We start from the raw sequence: 18,881 nt of genomic DNA on the forward strand, positions 1-18,881 counted from the left end.
TGCCTAACACACACCTCTTGTGACCCCGTGAATCCAAATAAGGAATAGGAAAATAGAGGACAGGATCATACAACTCCGGGGAGAAAATTTGACAATAATATCAACAGCAAACAACCCAAATCATAACGAGCCATGCTATGCAATGCAATACAATGTCATGCAATGTCGTCCCCTATTTCCAAAAAAAAAAAAAAACCTTTTCCGTCATCATTTCCAAACCGTTAATGTAACCCGCCCCAGAACAACTCCGTGGCGGCAAGAGAGAAGGATTGGCTAACTGTCCCTGACCCATGGCAACTCCATGGTGTCATTTGGGGCCCAAGTAACTCAACCACGCTAGGAAAATCTCCCCAGTTCCCTCTAGGCCACACTAACGCCGCGGTCCCTAGGCAACTCCTAGGCGGCCGGGTTTTCACAAACCCTTTTCAAAGCTTTTTTCCCAAAACCTTTTTCATTTCCTTTAAAATCAACTTCCCATTTATTTCCCAATGCTTATGCATAAAATTACACAATTCTACTTCAACAACCTTGCATGCTTAATAAGGAAATTCACACACAACATCTCATACTCACAATTAGTATAATTTTCAACAACAACATATTAAAATTAAGAACATAATCATTTAAGCATGCCTTTATAATGTCTCTTCAATAAATCAATTATGCATACCATTTAAGCATGAAATTCATATAACTTATACAATTCAACCTTAACAACTTACATGCTTAATAAGGAATTTTATACAAAACCTAAAATGCTTACACTTAGCATAATCTCAACAATCACACATCTAAATTAAAAATATAATCATTTAAGCATGTCTATATCATATTTCATCATCAATCAACATACACATCACTAAACATGAAATTTACATGGAATTATAATTCATACACATAACATTAAGACAAGTTACCATGAATTAATCACAATTTAACATGTTATACTACAAATTAAGAGAGAATAATTCACCAAGAACCAAGAGATTATAGATTAAACACCTTTACCTCCAAAATGATGAAAAACCCCAATTTTTGCCCTAATTTTGAAAATCCTAGGATGCACCAAAACTGAAATTACTTGCACCCACTTGAAGATCTCGCTGAGCTCTTCGATTTTGCTTTAAGAAATGTTTTCAAAATCCCAATAAAAATGGCTAGATCAGAGCTTGTTTGTAGAGAAGAGAAAAAGGAAAAAGAAACTAACGTGAGGAAGAGAATGGAGCCGCAGAGAGTGTATATGATGGTCAACCAAATAACTAATAAGTTATAGTAATGAATAAAACAAGTGTGGGTCCCATGGCCAATAAAATAATATATCAAAAACATTACATTCTTTCCAACTTTAAAAAGATTTTATCCCCAAAATGAAGGCATACCTAGGGAAAAAAACAACACTGGATACTTGGAGTGAATCTCCTGTTCGAGCTCCCAAGTAGTGATAAGCGCCGAATACTGTATATTCAAGCGCCCTAAATTGCATTAGTTAAGTCCGTTGTTTGTTTAATTAAGTAGATTATCTTCATTTATGTGTATGTATATATTTTCAGGTCCATTTGCCAAAAAAGGAGCAAAATCAAGGCTTTGTGGAGTTTTGGCCATCAAAAGGCACAAGGCTGAATTTCTGGCAGCAGTGGATCCTGAACTTTACTCACCATTTTGACCTTGAAAACTTGGGAACTGGACTTCCCTCATAACATGAAACATTTAGAGCTCTGAATCAGCTTTCCAAATCTTCAAACGGTTTGTCATTCGGAGCTCGGAGCAGAGAGTTATGTCCTTGTTACCAGAGGTGCGCAGAACTGCCTGGCAGCAATGCAATTCTGCCTTGATCTTCATTTTCGACCAACCATCCTTGAGAATTGGATCTCCACCAAAACATGAAGTATTTAAAGCTCTGAATTAGGTCTCTAAATATTCAAACGGTTTGTCATTCGGAGTTCGGAGTGCAAAGTTATGGCCATTTCATCAAAGTAGGTCCGGGCGGAGCAAGGCAAGAATGGAGCATTCTGCTCCAATTTCGAGTGCTCGAGCCCTTATTTCGAGTGCTCGAAATTAGGGCAGAATTGCACTTGGGAATGGCCCATTTTCAGCCACTTGCATCTTGGGTTCCTCAATTCTAATTTCCCTCTTTAATGGTTGGTTGGAGATGTTGGTTGGTGGGGGTTTTTAGAGCCTTATCTATACAAGAGAAGGGAAGCAAGGCCACATATATCATTAAGCTTCATTTTGGGAAGAGAGAGGAGAAAGAAGAGAGCAAGGAGGAGGAGTTCTTGAAGCTTCAAGGAGGAAGCTCGAAAATGGAGGAGAAAGCCTTGCTTTTTCTTTCATCTAGGCTCACTCATGGGTAACTAAACCTCATCTAGGGAGGTGATGAAGCCTCCCCTTTTGCTTATGTTCTAGATTAGGATCTATTTTGGGGATTATGATGTATCATTTTTGGTATTTTCATAATCTAGAGCATATTACTTCTTGTAATGAATTCTAATGTTTATAAATGATTGTTGTAAGTGATTTATCTTGTCTTAGATGGTTTCTTGTAGTAATCATAATGCTTGCTTCTTCATGGTGACAATGGAGATAGGATTATGAATAATTTTCAAGGCATATTGATAGAGAAAATGGATAGTCCATTGCTTAGGAACTTCCTTTGATTGGTTATGCTAGTTTCCTACCTCATGTGCTTTATTATTTGATTACAAACTTGATAGTTCTTGCTTGAGTGAGTATGTTGAAGGCTACACTTTAGTTTAGGTAGCTCAAATGTATTAATTTTTGAGGGATTATTCTTGTTTAATGATTTAATGAACTTCTCTAAGGGTATATGGTAATCTAGTGTTGCTATATATTCCGTGACCATTTTATACATTGTACTTCCCCAATTTAGCCTTAATCTAGCATGTACTTAGGGTGTAGTGTGGATTCATCTCCCTAGTCTTTTCTACTTGTATCTCACTCCTTTAATTTCCTTGCAATTTATTGTTTTATGCACTTCAATTACTAGCTTAGTGACAAACCAATCTAACAAACCCTTATTACCCCTTATCATTCTAAGAACAATTCTAGACTCTTAGGTTGCCATAGACTAGCGCAGTCCCAGTGGTTCGACTTACCCGACCAATAGCCCTATTTTACAATGATTCGTGCTATTGCGAAGGTTGATGTTTAATTGACCAACCGATCAATTTTTGGCGCCGTTGCCGGGGACTGCAAACGGTTTAGCGACCAAAGTTCTAGGGTTAATTTTAGTTTGATTGTTAATATTGTGTCTTGTGAATATTCCTTGTGTGTTTTGATCATCTTCGTGTTGTAAGATTCTAGGGACTCGAAGCTCGCCGTGGGATTGCTAGCAAATTGTAAATCTAGAAGACCCCAGGTAAGTCTTGTGACTTCTAGTTTCGAATTGTGGATATCGTGCATGTGTTAAGCTTAGAAGTAGATAAATTGCAAGCCCTTGTCGAGGCTATTTCAATTGTGTATTTTCAATTCCAAGCATCGGTCCTTGTCGTGGCCATTTTAATTTTTGTCTTGATAATTGAGGAGAAAGGGAATATCATATGTGGAGGTTATGGTGATGAAGTGTTGTGTTGATTGCTTTGTGTGTTGTTGAATTACTCCTAGATGGAGAATAATTATCTCCCAACTCAATTCTACACACCACATGTGTTTTGTGCTTGTTGCTCTAGTAATACACATCATACAAGAGATTGTCTTCCAACGAGACAATTCTCGGATTTTTATCTAGAGCAACCAAATGTAAATTTCTCTGAACCGGGTAGTGATCCATACTTCAATGGTTATAACTCGGGTTCAGGAGATCATCAAAACTTCTTGTGGTATGACATAGGAAATTCAGCCCCACAATCTCTTGGGCAACATTTTCACTCCAATTTTCAACCCAATGATCATTATTTCCAGCCCTCTTCTTCTCCTTTTCTACCGTCTCCATTGGATGAGTTAATAGCTGCCAACGAACAAATGATAGAGTCTATGCATACGCAAATGATGGAGTCTAACAAGTAAATGTTGGATGACATTGTTAGCATGCAATCCACCACTTATGCTCATTCCCAATCTAGAGTTGATTTAGATGACCAGATAGCCCAAATTCAACAAATGGTTGATGTTCTAAATCAAGAAAAGGAAGAAGAATTTCCAATTGAACTTGTGGTCAATCCAAAAGAGAATTCTATGAATGATGAGTTTACTTCTAGTAATTTTCATCACGAGAATGTTCAAGTGGTTACCGCATGTGAAAATGAAGAAATAGTGGGTGAAGATCAAATTGTCGCCACACAAAAAATTGAAGAATTTGTGGTTCAAAATGAGGAAATTAATGATGATGAGATTGTATCCTATAAAAATCTAGCGCAGCCCCTACATAATCCCTTGCTTGATGCACCTCCTTTAATGGAGGATCCTCTAAAAACATGCTTAGCTCATTTTAATTATGAGGATTTTGATGTTGCCAATTCTGTTTGCGAGGTCAATTCTTTGCTTGATATTCCTCCTATTCATTCTCTTCCTTTGTCAACATCAAATGTATCTCTCTCTTGGGAGCTTGCACTTCCTCTCATTCCTTCTTTTGAGTTATCTCAAGCTATTGAGCCCGAACCGCCGGATAAGTGTGAGGAGGATGTTGAAAGTCTGAAGGATAACTTGTTGAGCATTCCCGTGCTCAATATGACCCTTCATAAGTCGTTGCTTGGTGCACCTTCACCTAATCCATCTTCCCATAATCCAAATAAGCCCCATAATCCAAAGTTCTTCATTGAGGATGAAGAGTGGGTTGAGGTCTTTCCGCTACCTCTTTTCCACTTTTGTCTTCAAGCTCTTCCTCCTTCGCTTTTAAAAGAATTATCTTACTTCAGGAAGCTTGAATCTCTTGAGAGACATGGTATAGGGTGATGAGGACTAACCTGATCTCGGTGCGTCTAGCTATCGACGTTAAATTTAGCACTCATGGGAAGCAATTCTTTCAATTTCCAAGCTTCCCTTCTTTCAATTGCCTGAGCCTTGAAATTTTCCGGGAAATGGTTTCGAAAAGCCAAAAATTTGATTTTTCTGGAATGCTCTTCAATTGTGTTTCACAATTTTAGACCGGCTTATTAGACCTTCTCAACTCCTGTTTTCATTCCCGCAAGTTTCCGGCTCTATCAGACAATTTTCTCGGACTTTCGACATGGCACTCACATGCATAGCCTCTCATCTTCAATGCATTATTGGATCATGGTTCCTCAAAATCATCCATGCATTTGTGTGATGTTGCGAAAGTTTGAAAAGTTTCTTAAATTCATTCATGCAGTAGAGAGTAGTTGCAAGGTCTCAAAATTTTCCCAAATTTCATCCATGCATTTGAGATGAAGTGCAAAGTTAAAATTTTTCCATGCATTGAATTAAAATGGAGTTGCTAAGTTTTAAAAAAATTTCCATGCATTTGAGATGATGTGCAATTTCAATTTTTTTTTTTCTTTTCTCCTAAATTCATCCAAGCATTGGGGAAAAATTGCTCAGTCTGAAAAAATTTCAAAATTTTCCATGCATTGCATTGAAGCTTAGATCTTGGCAATTTTTCCATCCCTGCAATTGCAAAGCTTTTGAAAATTTTTTTTCCACAAGTCCATCCATGCATTGGATTGAGGTTGACAAGTTTTTTTTTTTTAAAAAAAAAAAATTCCATGCATTAGAGAAAAGTTGCCAAGTTTAAAAATTTTCTACATTCATCCAAGCATTGGTGCACAATTGCAAAGTTTGAAGAATTTTCAAAAAATTAATCCATGCATTGGATTGACATTGCAAGTTTTAAAAATTTTCCATGAATTGTGTGATGTTGCATTGAAGAGATATTCAAAAATTCCAAAATTTTCAAATTCATTCAAAGTCTGGAAATTTTCCAAAGATGATGCAATTTGAAAATTTTCTTCAGTTCATTCAAGCATTATGAGACAATTTGAAAATTTTCAGACATTCTTCCATTCCATGGGAATGACATGCAAATTTTTTTTGTTTCCAAGTCGCCAACTTGCAAAATTCCTGGAATGATGTTGCAAATGCATCAAAATGCATGAAAATGCATGCAATAGTGCTCACTGTCTCCCATGGAATGAGATTGCAAATGCAAAAGCATGGAATTTCCATGCATGGACTCCATTTTGAACAGCTTCCATTTCCATGTTGCTCACATTCCATATTCCATTGCAACAAATTCAACTTCTATGGTGCTCACTATCTTGTATGTTTTCCCTTTCACTCCTTGCTTCAGTCCTCACAGCCGAGCTCACCCCCTAGCCTACTGAGCCAATTTCGTGCCCTCCAAATCCCATTCAGATTGCTCCAAATTACCACACCAATTTTGCATGCTCACTGCCCAAGTTTGGAGTGCTCTAGCTTCCATTTGGATTGCTCCAAACTTCTCCACCATCATTCCGAGGCTGCTGCTTGTATTTAGAGCACTCTAATTCCCATTTAGAGTGCTCTAAATGTGAACCAATCTCATCCCAAGCTACTGCCTTCATTTAGAGCACTCTAGAGTGCTCTAAACGTGAACCATCAATCCCAAGCTCACTGCCTTCATTTAGAGCACTTTAGCTTCCATTTAGAGCACTCTAGCTTCCATTTAGAGTGCTCTAAATTTTCAGCCCAACATCCCGCAACCACTGTCTCCAATTCGAGCACTCGAAGGCCAAGCTTCGAGTGCTCGCAGCTGCTATCCCACTGCAACCCAATATACCGAACTCTCTGTCTTCAAATCGAGCACTCGAAATCCCATTTCGAGTGCTCGAAATCCCATTTCGAGTGCTCGAAATCTCTTTCTCACCCAAGGCATCCAACCATGCAACCAACCACCATCGGCACCATCCAACCATGCGTGCCAACCTTCCTAAACCACCTCACACAACACCAACCCCACCCTCTCGGCATCTTACATGCACCATCAACTTCCACCACCTCAACCCACAAACTAACCTCTCGGCAACCCCTCATCATCCTCAACCATGCATGCCTTCCATGGCCACCCTCCCAACACAATCCCAACCATTCACATCAACACCATGCACACACCAACCAAACCGACCACCACCCCAAACTTCACCCCTCTCTTATTCACCAACCAACCCTCACACAAGCCTTCTTTCTCTCGGCATCTACATACACCAACACCATGCAACCCCCATGCATGCCCCTCTTGGCATCCTCTTTTTTCCCAACCATCCAACCAACCTCACCAAACTTCCTCACCTCACCCCACCATGCATGCCACCATCTCTCTCTCAGCACTTTCACTCCCTAACCACCCACCACCCTTCACAATCAATCAACCCCATCCTCAATTCCTCCACAACACCCTCATGCATGCCATTCAAAAAAAAATAAAAAAATAAAAAAATAAAAAATGGCACACTTTTGGCATTCTTTTGCTATCCATTTTACACTTGTGGCTAATGTCTGCATTTGTGTTTTGTTTGGATTTTTATCTTGCACTACAATTCAGGTTAGTGTTTTTAATTCTATTTTGATTTTTATTAAGAGCCTATGCTTTTACATTTGTATATTAGTTGTGTTTTGCTAGGTCTTCATGTCCAAGTTTGGGGGAAGCACTTGCACATTCACATAGATGGAAACCTTTGCCTTCCTCACTCCACTTGGTATTATTGTTCTTTAACACTCTCTGTTCTTATTTTCATTTACTTGTCTTCTCACATTGAGGACAATGTGCCATTCAAGTTTGGGGGTGCATTTATGCATTTTTGGTTTTGCATTTTTGCTAAGCAATGATATTGTAATTTGAAACCTGTTGGAGATGAAGCATATGTTTAATACCTTGTATATAGAAGCAATTGAGAAATTTTTGAAAATAAAGAAATTTGAATTTGAAGTGATCATGCAAATACAATGTAGTCTGTATAAATGCCTCAATTAGATTCTTGCTGGATTTACACTCTTATAAGCTTCACAATGCACAGATGCACATTGGAAACTTAACTGTGAGGCATGCAACTTGATTGACCTTGACCTTGGCCTAGTTAATCTGATTTGATGAACCTGATAGATGGATACCTTTGGCATGTATCTATTAAAAAAAAAAAAATGAGAAAAAAAGAAAAAAATGACCAGTTGACGTTCGTAGCCTTTCCAACTCGAGCTATTAAGCCCTATGGAGTGTCTCTACACTTAGCACCCTAAAGCCGTCTGGTTTGGGAGTTGTTGGCCTAACGCTTGCTACAAGGGTTGGTTAGAAAGCTTAAGGGACTTAAACATTGCACGGTCATTCAAAAAAATAAACTAGTAATAAACATGGTTCGTTAGAGTTCGTAGCCTTTCCAACTTGAGCTATTAAGCCCTATGGAGTGTCTCTACACTTAGCACCCTAAAGCCATCTGGTTTGGGAGTTGTTGGCCTAACGCTTGCTACATAGGTTGGTTAGAAAGCTTAAGGGACTTCAGCATTGCACAACCATTCTATGTTTCGCTTATGAGTTACAATAAATTGTCAACAAGCAACAAAAGTTGTCTTGTAAATAAAATCATGCCTTAGGGACCTCATTTAAAGGGGAATTCAATGATTTGAAAACTTGTGCCTTGGAATTGGAAAAGAAAGTAAAAGCCGCATGTTGAGAATCCAATTCACTTTCACTAAAACTAGAGTTGATTTCCATTCAAGAGATGATAATTGAGTTATTTATATAGACTTTGATGTTGATGCATGTACGTGGAAATGTATTTAGCCAATTTTTGTATCAATGCTTCATATATGCAAGGTAGTTTTCCCAATGACCCCATCTCTAGTTTTTGTCTGTTTCAAGTTGTATTTGAGCTATGTATCTATCTCATTTTACCATGGATGATATTTTTGTAGTACCATGCCCATGGTTGTCTTTTCATTAAGTTTTTCATTGTAGTTTTACAAAGGGACTAGCGAAATGTAAGTTTGGGGGTGTGATAAGCGCCGAATACTGTATATTCAAGCGCCCTAAATTGCATTAGTTAAGTCCGTTGTTTGTTTAATTAAGTAGATTATCTTCATTTGTGTGCATGTATATATTTTCAGGTCCATTTGCCAAAAAAGGAGCAAAATCAAGGCTTTGTGGAGTTTTGGCCTTCAAAAGGCACAAGGCTGAATTTCTGGCAGCAGTGGATCCTGAACTTTACTCACCATTTTGACCTTGAAACCTTGGGAACTGGACTTTCCTCATAACATGAAAGATTTAGAACTCTGAATCAGCTTTCTAAATCTTCAAACGGTTTGTCATTCGGAGCTTGGAGCAGAGAGTTATAGCCTTGTTACCAGAGGTGCGCAGAACTGCCTGGCAGCAATGCAATTCTGCCTTGATCTTCATTTTCGACCAACCATCCTTGAGAATTGGATCTCCACCAAAACATGAAGTATTTAAAGCTCTGAATTAGCTCTCCAAATCTTCAAACGGTTTATCATTCGGAGTTTGGAGCGCAAAGTTATGGCCATTTCATCAAAATAGGTCCGGGCGGAGCAAGGCAAGAATGGAGCATTCTGCTCCAATTTCGAGTGCTCGAGCCCTTATTTCGAGTGCTCGAAATTAGGGCAGAATTGCACTCGGGAATGGCCCATTTTCAGCCACTTGCATCTTGGGTTCCTCAATTCTAATTTCCCTCTTTAATGGTTGGTTGGAGATGTTGGTTGGTGGGGGTTTTTAGAGCATTATCTATACAAGAGAAGGGAAGCAAGGCCACATATATCATTAAGCTTCATTTTGGGAAGAGAGAGGAGAGAGAAGAGAGCAAGGAGGAGGAGTTCTTGAAGCTTCAAGGTGGAAGCTCGAAAATGGAGGGGAAAGCCTTGCTTCTTCCTTCATCTAGGCTCACTCATGGGTAACTAAACCTCATCTAGGGAGGTGATGAAGCCTCCCCTTTTGCTTATGTTCTAGATTAGGATCTATTTTGGGGATTATGATGTATCATTTTTGGTCTTTTCATAATCTAGAGCATATTACTTCTTGTAATGAATTCTAATGTTTGTAAATGATTGTTGTAAGTGATTTATCTTGTCTTAGATGGTTTCTTGTAGTAATCATAATGCTTGCTTCTTCATGGTGACAATGGAGATAAGATTATGAATAATTTTCAAGGCATGTTGATAGAGAAAATGGATAATCCATTGCTTACGAACTTCCTTTGATGGGTTATGCTAGTTTCCTACCTCATGTGCTTTATTATTTGATTACAAACTTGATAGTTCTTGCTTGAGTGAGTATGTTGAAGGCTACACTTTAGTTTAGGTAGCTCAAATGTATTAATTTTTGAGGGATTATTCTTGTTTAATGATTTAATGAACTTCTCTAAGGGTATATGGTAATCTAGTGTTGCTATATATTTCGTGACCATTTTATACATTGTACTTCCCCAATTTAGCCTTAATCTAGCATGTACTTAGGGTGTAGTGTGGATTCATCTCCCTAGTCTTTTCTACTTGTATCTCACTCCTTTAATTTCCTTGCAATTTATTATTTTATGCACTTTAATTACTAGCTTAGTGACAAACCAATCAAACAAACCCTTATTACCCCTTATCATTCTAAGAACAATTCTAGACTCTTAGGTTGCCATAGACTAGCGCAGTCCCAGTGGTTCGACTTACCCGACCAATAGCCCTATTTTACAATGATTCGTGCTATTGCGAAGGTTGATGTTTAATTGACCAACCGATCAAGTAGCTTCCTCCACTCCGTGATGTCTCCAAAGGACTTTTACCAATGGTATCGTCTTGTTCCTCAACACCTTCTGCTGTGTGTCAAGGATTTGAACTGGTCCCTCCTCATTGAAAACATCCTCATCAATGTTAACCTCAACCTAACTTAAAACGTGAGATGGATCTGATTCATACTTCCGTAGCATCGATACATAGAAAACATTATGGACTCTGTCCATCTGTGGTTGCAATGCAAGTCTATAGACAACCTCTCCTACGCGGTCGAAGATCTCAAAAGGTCTAATGAATCGTGGCGACAACTTTCCACTTTTCCAGAACCTCATCAACCCTTTCCGTAAAGAAACCTATAAAAAAACGTAGTCTCCCACCTCAAAGGATAGCGGCCGTCTCTGCCTATCCGCATAACTCTTTTGTCGGCTCTAAGCTGTAAACAACCTCTGTCTGATTAGTTTAATCTTCTCAGTAGTCTCGAGTATAATGTCGGGTCCTAAGGCGGCTGTCTCGCCCACCTTAGTTCAACAAATTGGAGACCTACAAGGTTTACCATACAACGCCTAAAATGGAGCCATCTGAATACTCATCTAATAACTGTTGTTGTAAGTAAACTCAATAAGTGGAAGGTGATCTTCCCATCTACCTCCCAAATCAAGTACACAAGCCCAAAGCATATCCTCCAAGATCTGGATGGTACGCTCCTAATGGCCGTCCATCTGTGGATAGAATGCCATACTATGGTGCAACGATGAGCCAAACACTGCTTGAAGTCCTTCCCAGAACCTTGAAGTAAACTTGGCATCCCTATCAGAAACAATAGCCACTAGAACTCTGTGTAACCTTACAAATTCTTTCATATACAGTACACCAAGTGCCTTTGCATCATCTGTCGCCTTAATAGGCAAAAAGTGAGTCGTCTTGGTTAATCTATCAATGATGACCCATATGGCCTCATTTCCCCTCCATGACCTTGGAAGACTTGTCACAAAATCTATAGTGATCTGTTCTCAATTCTACTGCTCTACAGGCAATGGTTGCAACAAACCAGCAGGTCTTTGATGCTTGGCTTTCACCTATTTACAGGTAAGGCATTTAGCCACAAACTGTGTAATATCCTTCTTCATTCCATTCCACCAATATTATCTTCTCAAATTATGATACATCTTGGTACCACCTGAATGAACTGCAAAGTAAGAAGTGTGAAACTCCCGAAGAATGTCACTGTGGGAATGACCAAAAACCCCTTGAACCATAGTCCTCCATCCATATTCAAGGTCCAATCCTTCACCATCTCACCATTGGAAATCAAAGTGTAAATGGCATCCAAATTTGGATCCTGTCTCTGTGACTCAATCACTTGTCCGACAAGAGTAGGCTGAGCCACAGAGCTAAACAAGAATGCTAACTAACTCACTACAAACATCTTCATCAAAGCAGCATAATCCCATTTTTGCTAAGTCTTTAAGCATTTTCCATTTCTGAATGGCTAAACTGGCTAAAGTCCCTCGAGATTTCCTGCTTAAGGCATCAGCTACCACATTTGCCTTGCCCGAATGATACTGCAAGTCAAAGTTATAATCTTCCAAAGACTCAACCCATTGCCTCTGTTTGTTGTTCAACTTATTTTGAGAGAAAAGGTACTTGAGACTCTTGTGATCCAAGATCATTTCAAATCTCTCGCCATACAAGTAGTGTCTCCAACACTTCAAAGCAAAAACAACTACTGCCAACTCCAAGTCATGAGTAGGGTAATTGTACTCATGAGTCTTTAACTTCCGAGAGCCATAAGCTACTACTCTACAACCCTGCATTAGTACACAACCCAAACCGTCACGTGAAGCATCACAATAGATCACATAACCCAAGCCATGCTCGGGTATCACTAACACTGGTGCTGTAGTCAACTTTGTCTTCAACTCTTGAAAGGAAGATTCACAAGCTTTATTCCACACGAACTTGATCCCTTTTCGAGTCAAGCGAGTCATAGGTGCTACCAAACGGAAAAAATCCTTCACAAATCTACGATAATAATCCGCTAGACCAAGAAAACTATAGATCTCAAAAACATTCTTAGGAGGCTCCCAATTCAAAACTACTTCTATCTTCGAAGGATCCACTGATATTCCACCTTTCGAGACAACATGCCCCAAAAAATTCACTTCTTGTAGCCAAAATTCACACTTCTCATATTTGACATACAAACGGTGCTCCCGCAAAATCTGCAATGCAATGTTCAAATGGATCTCGTGCTCCTTCTGAGATCGTGAATACACAAGAATGTCATCTATGAAAACTACAACAAACTAGTCTAAGTAATCGTAAAAGATGCGGTTCATTAGGTCCAGGAATGCCACTCGCGCATTATTCAAGCCAAAGGGCATAATAAGGAACTCATAATGCTCGTATCGCGTACGGAATGCTATCTTTGGGACATCCTTATCCCCAACTCGTAACTGATAGTAGCTTGAGCTCAAATCGTTCTTCGAGAAACAACTGGCTTCCTTCAACTGATCAAATAAATCATCTATCCTCGACAAACGATACTTGTTCTTGATGGTGGCATGATTCAACTTCTGATAATCAATGTACAATCTTAAAGAACCATCTTTCTTCTTAGTGAACAAGACCGGTGCGCCCTACGGTGACACATTCAGTCGGATGAAACCTTTTGTCCTCAAATCATCAAGTTGTTTCTTCAGTTCTTCCAATTCAATAGGTGTTATACGATACGATGCCATAGAAATCAGCGCGGTACCGGGCATCAAATCAATAGTAAACTCCACCTCTCGATGTGAAGGCAACTCTGTAAAGTCCTCTGGAAAAACATCCAAGAAATCACAAACAATTGCCGGATAAACCTCTTCCACAATATCATCTTCTTCGGCTAAAAGATTAGCCAAGAAGTAATTACCACGACCTCGTCTACGAACCCCGTACAATGATGGAGTATAGGAATCATTCTGATCTCCCATGAAAAAGAAACAGTCTCCCTCGAGAGTGTAAACTGTGACTTTTCCTCTAAAACAATCAATCGTAGCATGAAATGAAGCTAACCAATCCATCCCGAGAATGACATCAAAGCCAGTTATCTCAAGGAGGATGGGATCAAACACAAAAGTTCATCCAGCTATCACGTTGGATCAATCTCTCACAATTCTGCTCAAAGACACTAAAACCCCAATGATGAGCACTGAAAAGTTCACATTTAAACCCCTTAAGTTTAGGTATTCTAGGACCTTTACCTATCTTATTCTTTCGTCTTAGACTAATTTCGTGTTATTACCCTTTTCAGGCACTTATCCCAAAAATAAGTTAATTCAGCCAAATAAGAGCTTAAAAGAAGTAATCTCAAGCTGAATAGAAGAAAGGAGCAAAGTGAAAGCAAAGTGTGGAAAAATAGCAAGTTCGATCGATCTCAACAATTTTTTGATCGATCTAGAGGTGATCGATCTAGAAATTTCAAAATGGATCCAAGCCTTTGTCCTTATCCAAAAGATCTCACCATCTTCGATCGATCCAACCTTTCTCAGATCGATTGAAATTATTTGATCTTATCCACACCTACCACCCACCTACGACTCTGGTCTTTTTCCCAAAATATCCCAAAACATCTCAGAGATTTGTCTTTATTCTAAAAGGCACCGCCAAGGATGATCGATCTCTTTAGCATTCGATGTATCTCACTAATGTTCGATCGATCTCAACACAGTTCGATCGATCGAACCTCCTCAAGTCCGAAATAAAACAAAGTCCAACTCATTAAAAAATGGCTCGTGGTGCAATCATTGCAAGGGCCCTAGTGTGCGAGTCCAGACCATTGTGTGTGAAACTTGAGCCTCCTATATAAGGATTTGGAGCCATTTTAAGAGCAACATTCATCATACTTACACATCTCATATCACATATCTTGGAGAGGAGGCTAGAGACTAGAGAGAGCTTTACACATTTTGGGAGTTCTTCCATTCTTCTAGGGTTTCCATCAAGAAGGAGGTCATTCCTACCATCGAGATAGCCCTTGAGGGTTGGATGACTACTTCAATGAGTGGCTAGACATCTACTTGGGGCTAAAGTAGCCCCTAAGTTTGCTTCCTAGACTTAGTGCTTTGTATATTTTTGGGAATTTACTTGTAATAAATGTTTTGATCTTGGATTTATATATATATATCTTGTGGTTTATACCTGATGTGTATGGATTAATGCTTTTAATTGATTATCTATTTCTAATCATATGTCTATGTATGCTAGAATGGATGATTCATGTGCTTTTTTCTAGATTTAATGGAATTTATGCATGTCTATGTGTATGGATGAAGTTAATCTAGTGATGATCAAAACGTAGTGCTTAATTGAACACTTTTGTAATTTATTTGATGGTTCACACTTGTTTCTTGATGGATTGTGCCACACCTTTAGATTACTTAGTTTAATTTTCATGTCTTTAGTGTAGATGTAGTGTAGTTGCTTTAGATTCAAAGATAGGTGGACAATCTATTCTTGTTCCTTGGTGTTCTATACTTATGAATGCAAAGGGTGAATGCTTCTAGATAGTTGTGTGTGCATAAATTGTGGTTTCATTGAATGGACTTTGGTTTCATTTGATAGGTTGTACTTTCCATTTGAATTGGCTAGACAATCTACACTTATTTGCCATCCATGCTTAGTTTCAATTAATGTCACACACACACAAGTTACTATTCAATTGCCCCATTGATATACAATTGCTAGTGTCTAGTGAAGTTAAGCTTAGTGGTGAGCTCTAGTACCCCAAGTCCTCTCCTCTATATCTTTTTCCCTACTTTCTAAATTGTTACCTTTTACTTGCTTTAATTTCAATTGCATTGTAGTTTAATCAACCAAATAAATCATCTTTTGATCACTCGACCTACTAACCCTATATATTATTTCCATTGCAAACACGTCCACAATCCCTTGGGACGATCCTTACTCATCCTAGCTATATTTTTAGTTAGAGGTAGGAGTAGCATTTATAAATTTAAAACTTGGCCATATTGCACGTTCACATTCTTAGTACATTTTTAGGCTTTGGTCTGATGACACACCAAGTTTTTGGCGCCGTTACCGGGGATTGAATTGGTAACGCAGTGTTTTGGACACAAATAAGAATTAGTACTTTTTTGATCGTGTCTTTACTTTGCTTTATTGTTAGTTGCTTATTGTGTTTGTTCTTATTTGGCTAGGTAAATTGAGTAAGGAAGTTAAGCAAAGGAGAATTGAAAGCAAGGAGCTAAGCTAAGCACAAAAAGGAGCTAAAATCTAAAATTTACAAAGCATAGCAAGGCTTGGAAATCCAAAGTTAAATTGAAGTTGCTTAAGGACCCTTTGTGAGATCTTTCTAACTCAATCTCTAGTTAAATCATCGGTCCGCGTGGTGGCAAGTCTTTAAATTCTTAGATAAATCGTGAGCCCACGTGGAGGCAATTTACCTTTTCTTTGCATATTGTTCAAACATGAGAGTATGGGACCAATGTATGTGGATAATGTTTGTTGATTGATTTGTTGTGGGGGCGAAGTGATTGCTATTTACTTGTTATTTGTTTTGCTAGTGCATGCATGGTCATAGGTCATTAAATCCTACTCTTGTCCCTCCTAATTTGCATCTTGAATCAGTTGTTCGTAATCCTAGGGGAAGAAGTAGTTCGCATCACTCCATTTCATCAATGGAGGAGCAACATGATGACTATGTGGAGGACATTGGTCACATAGACCAACAAGGCATCCTCTACCTTAATATGCATCATGAATATATTCAAGTACCATTGGGCATGCCAAGACCATTTATCCCACCACAACAACAAGGCCAAATTCCATTGGGAATGCCTCGGCTAATTTTTGCTCCACAACCTCCTATGGTTCAAGTTAATCAAGGTGCTTATGTAGCACCACCGGTTGTGAATCCTCCCATTGCTTTAAGAGACCATTATGTGCCTAATGAATACAATGCACCTACATGCATTCAATTACCCCTATTTAAAGCATATCACTATGAGATTAAACCACAAACTATTCTAATGCTTCCCAACTATCATGGACTTCCAAATGAAGAACCTTACAAGTATTTGGATGAGTTTCTTGAAGTATGTTCCACCGTGAAATACACGGACATGCCAGAAGAAGTTTTAAGACTCAAACTTTTTCCTTTTACCCTTAAGGATAAGGCAAAATATTGGTTAAACAATCTTAGGCCTTTTTCGATAACTTCGTGGGCAGAAATGCAACAAGAGTTCTTAAAAAAGTACTACCCGGTATCAAAGACCAATGCTATGAGAACTTCCATTCGTGAATTTTCTCAAGGGGATGGGGAAATGTTTCATGAGGCATGGGAAAGGTTTAATGACTTGCTTAGGAAGTGCCTACATCATGACATACCTAAGTGGCAACTAGTTCAATATTTCTTTGAAAGTTTATCGGATAATCACAAGGGTATGGTTGATGCATCTATGGATGGTTCTTATCTTGACAAGCATGAAAATGATGTTTGGCAATTGTATGAAAGCATGAGTGAGAATTCAATGCATAGATCTTTGTCCTCTAAAAATAGTAGAAATTTAGGTAGAAGGAAGAATGTTGGCTTATATCAAATTGACAATTCCAATGACATAGCCGCCAAGATGAAATCCTCATCTCAAAGGTTTAATCAATTCTTGATCAACCAAAATTTGGTGAATCAAGTATCTTCCTCCCCTAATCATGTTCATCATCATGCATCTAATGAATCTTGTATGACTTGTTCAAGTGTCTTGCATTTTACTTCTGATTGTCCCCATGGACATGTGCAAAGCGAGAACTATAAACAAGCAAATATTGTCTTTGCTAACCTAGGGAATAATCCCTATGGCTCACACTATAATCCAGGGTCAAGGAACCATCCAAACTTCTCTTGAAAAAGCCAAAGGGAAGGCTCAAACCCTCCCCAAGGTGGTTTTCAAAACAAGTATGTTCCACCTCCAATGCAAAGCCAAGGTTCCCAAGGTTATAGATTTTCTTTTTAATCATCACATGGAAATCAATTTTCAAATTCTCATTTCCTTAACCAATCATCGTATTCTCAAGGAAACTCAAGGAGTCCTGCTTTTGAGGAGAAAATGTTGACCACTCTAGGCACTCTAGAGGCGAACACTCAATTGCTTCATTCTCATTCTTAATTCATTGCTAAGCTAGAAACCCAAGTTAGGAAAATAGCTAGTACTTTAAATGCTAGAGAGAAGGGGAAGATGCCTTTAAATGCCCCACCAAAGCAACAATGTGTTGTGGAGACTCATTCCTCATCGGAAGGTCACATAATTAAGCATGTCAATGTGGTGATAACCTTGAGAAGTGGGAAGATTATTGACAACCAAGTAGGTATTTCCAATGAAGAGAGTGAACCGGTGCAACCAAAAGTTGACACCCATTCCGTTTCACATTTTATTCCTCCTTCATTGCATATGCATGATCATTTTTTTGAGAAAGTTGTCAAAAAGGATTGGAAAGATGAATTGAACAATGATTTAAAAAAGGATTTGAAAAATTCTTGCTTTACAAGTGATTTAGAGAAAAATTTTGAAAAACTTTTAAGCCTAAAGCTCCATTTCCGGATGCCTTGAGAGGATCCATTTCTCTTAACAAACAAAAGACCAAGACCAATGATATTATTGAAATGTTTAGGCAAGTGAAGATCAATTTTTTACTTTTGGATGCAATTAAACAAAATCTGGCTTATGGCAAATTTTTGAAAGATCTTTGTACCCAAAAGAGGAAGAACAAGAACCAAACACCAAGGAAAGTGGTCTTAATTGAGCAAGTGAGCTCTATTTTGTAACATAACACTCTCCCAAAGTTTAAGGACCCTGGTTCACCTACTATATCTTGAATTATTAGTGACTATGTCATCAATCGGGCTCTTCTAGACTTAGGAGCAAGTGTCAACCTTCTTCCATATTCAGTTTATGTCAAATTGGGCTTAGGAGACCTAAAACCAACGTTGGTAGTTTTACAACTTGCCAACCGATCCATCAAAAAGCCCCGGGATATTATAGAGGATGTTTTGATTAAGATTGATAAGTTCTTCTTCCCGGTCAATTTCGCTGTCATTGACACGGAACCGGTTCTGAATCCCAATAGCCAAATTCCTGTTATCCTTGGCCGTCCCATCTTGGCAACTGCAAATGCCAACATCAATTATAGGACGGGGATAATGAAAATCT

At 38.6% G+C, this 18,881-nt stretch overlaps 1 protein-coding gene across 1 annotated transcript; it reads right to left on the reverse strand.

Moving 5' to 3' along the window:
- Positions 1-13,313: 13,313 nt before the first annotated feature.
- Positions 13,314-13,739, reverse strand: LOC132296215 (uncharacterized). The gene has a single exon (XM_059794430.1). It carries the CDS (start codon positions 13,737-13,739, stop codon positions 13,314-13,316), a length of 426 nt encoding a protein of 141 aa, XP_059650413.1.
- Positions 13,740-18,881: the final 5,142 nt, after the last annotated feature.

Source organism: Cornus florida, unplaced genomic scaffold (assembly GCF_030987335.1).
Source record: "Cornus florida cultivar Cherokee Brave unplaced genomic scaffold, ASM3098733v1 CherokeeBrave_3.0.0_Hap2_Chr02, whole genome shotgun sequence".
NCBI lineage: Eukaryota > Viridiplantae > Streptophyta > Magnoliopsida > Cornales > Cornaceae > Cornus > Cornus florida.

Bases quoted from the DNA above. Each gene is read 5' to 3' on its own strand.
- LOC132296215 (XM_059794430.1), bottom strand. From the start codon at position 13,739: ATGGATTGGTTAGCTTCATTTCATGCTACGATTGATTGTTTTAGAGGA.